Source organism: Camelina sativa, chromosome 19 (assembly GCF_030686135.1).
Source record: "Camelina sativa cultivar CO46 ecotype springtype chromosome 19, ASM3068613v1".
Lineage (NCBI taxonomy): Eukaryota > Viridiplantae > Streptophyta > Magnoliopsida > Brassicales > Brassicaceae > Camelina > Camelina sativa.
The window spans coordinates 24,172,825-24,174,844 of record NC_141898.1 but is presented as its reverse complement, the minus strand read 5'-3'; the positions used below and the strand labels follow the sequence as shown (position 1 = coordinate 24,174,844).

General features: G+C 39.6%; 1 protein-coding gene across 1 annotated transcript; it reads right to left on the bottom strand.

Moving 5' to 3' along the window:
• Positions 1-504: 504 nt before the first annotated feature.
• Positions 505-1,380, bottom strand: LOC104768199 (glutathione S-transferase T3-like). Its single transcript, XM_087501303.1, has 2 exons — positions 760-1,380; positions 505-618 (listed from the first exon to the last, which is right to left on the bottom strand). Exons 1-2 carry the CDS (start codon positions 1,378-1,380, stop codon positions 505-507), a joined length of 735 nt encoding a protein of 244 aa, XP_087357429.1.
• Between the last annotated feature and the right edge of the window lie 640 nt (positions 1,381-2,020).

The following is a 2,020-nucleotide window of genomic DNA, read 5'->3' as shown; positions in this document are numbered from 1 at the left end:
GAAGAACCTCCATTAACATATAAAACATCGCAAATCAATTCAACCTCAGGTTAAAACATTGGAAATCACTTAATAATATGGCAATGTTAAACCACTTACCTTCTGTTCTCGCTTGAGGATAGAATAGGCTGACCACCACAGTAGCATACCTTGGGGAATCCGAACTCAACCTCAGGTTGGGGAGGGTTGAGTCGCCTGAGTATTGAGTAAGTTACTCTCAGCCTCATCCATCCGAATCAAAGCTTCTATTTCCCTCTGCTCAGTGTCCTGCGAATATCTGTCATACTCCTCTGAGGAATCAGGCTGAGAGTAGCTGTAGTCATGGCCCATCAGATACTTAACCTGGAAATAACATTATTCAAGAACAGTCGTAGCTCGAAGGTTAACAAAGAGAACACATAAATTTATAGATAACAAAGAGAACACATAATTTAATACTGAAACAGAAATTCAAACTTATTCTACTAAATTAGGAAATACAAAGTTGCTTCTTAAGTCAATACATCAATCTGCAAAATATTGTGCCACTATCTTATCCTTTATAAGTTGATCAGCTCCACTAAGTGGCTCCGGTTTGGCAAGAAGTGTGTCTAGTATGCCAAGCTTCTGTAGCTTCTCCTTTTCAGCCATATCCACCCTCTTGACTTCCCACATGCTCGTGTACTCAGCAAGAGCCTTTCCCTGAGAGTTCTTCCTGTCAGCCTTCGCAGCCTTGATACCTTGAGGCCTTATCTCAGAGTCTTGTTCAGTGTGGGTTGCCTCGGATTGATCAGCTGCACCAACTGGTTTCCTCTTTGTTCTGACTGAAGGTGAGGGGGTGTTAATCGCGTTTTGGTTAAGGAATTTCTGCTCAAACCTTAACAAACACCAGCAATGCTCCATTGTAAACTTCGTCTTATAGTCAGAGAAGTATATCTCGTGAGCCACCTTCAGCACATCGTTCTCAGAGTGTCCACTACTGTTTAGTCTCTCTACAGCTGCATAAGCCCCACAGAACTTGTTAGTGAACTCATTGATCTTGAACCACCTCTGTTTACAGTTTATGTTCAGCCCCTGTTCACCGTTGGCTATAGCATGAGGAGACTTTGTATAGTATTTTTGAATCCTTTGCCAAAAGCTTCCTCCCTTCTGTTGATTAGCAATAATCGGGTCCTGCGAAGTATTCAACCACGCACTGATCAAAATTTCATCGTCAGCCGGATTCCACTTCTTCCTATCCTTCCTGACAGGTGCCTCTTGAGAAAGAGGTACATCCGGGGATTGTTGAGAGTTCCATTGAGGTATTTCGTAAGGAGAGTTGTCTTCGTTAAGTGACTCTCCTTGACTATTGAGAAGATCTAAATAACTAGAAGACTGACTGAATGTATTGTAAGAACTCATAGGAAGAAGAGTTTGAGATGATTAGGAAAAGAGTGAAGTATGGTTTGGTGTTTAAAAGAAGAACCAAAAAACCAAGAACCAAAAACGAGAGAGAGAAGATGATGGAGAAAGATTGAAGGCTGGTTTGGTGTTTAAAGGGTGAAAAAGTATCAAGTAATAAATTACCATTCGTAATGACCAAAGCTTCAACTACCTAAGTCTAATCAAAATTTATGACAACAAATATCAAGTACACCAACTACTTGAAGTCTAAAACTATTTTAACAGAGATCATCACCAATAACTAGTCTACCAAATCAATAAATGAGACCACTACATACCACAAGTATACAACAAACAACAAGAAATTGACATTTTTGATGCTAATGGAATCGATTATTTACCTTTGACTGGCTGATTGTTGCTACTTGTTCTGTGATTTCTCGTAATGTGAGGCTTTCTTTAGGTGACGCTGAGGAAACTCATAAACAACAAACAAGTGCAATGTTAAACTCGGTTAAACATAAAAGAATCCGGTTTCACAACAAATAAGCGCAATGTTAAAACTCGTTATTATTCATAAGAAAAGCAGTGACTAACGCTTGCTATCACAAGAAAGGCAGTGACTAACGCTTGATAGCAGATAAATCTATAGTCATAA

Coding starts and splice junctions, on each gene's coding strand:
- LOC104768199 (XM_087501303.1), bottom strand. CDS start 1,380: ATGAGTTCTTACAATACATTCAGTCAGTCTTCTAGTTATTTAGATCTT. Junction 619..759: donor GTGCAGCTGATCAATCCGAG/GCAACCCACACT, acceptor ATGGCTGAAAAG/GAGAAGCTACAGAAGCTTGG.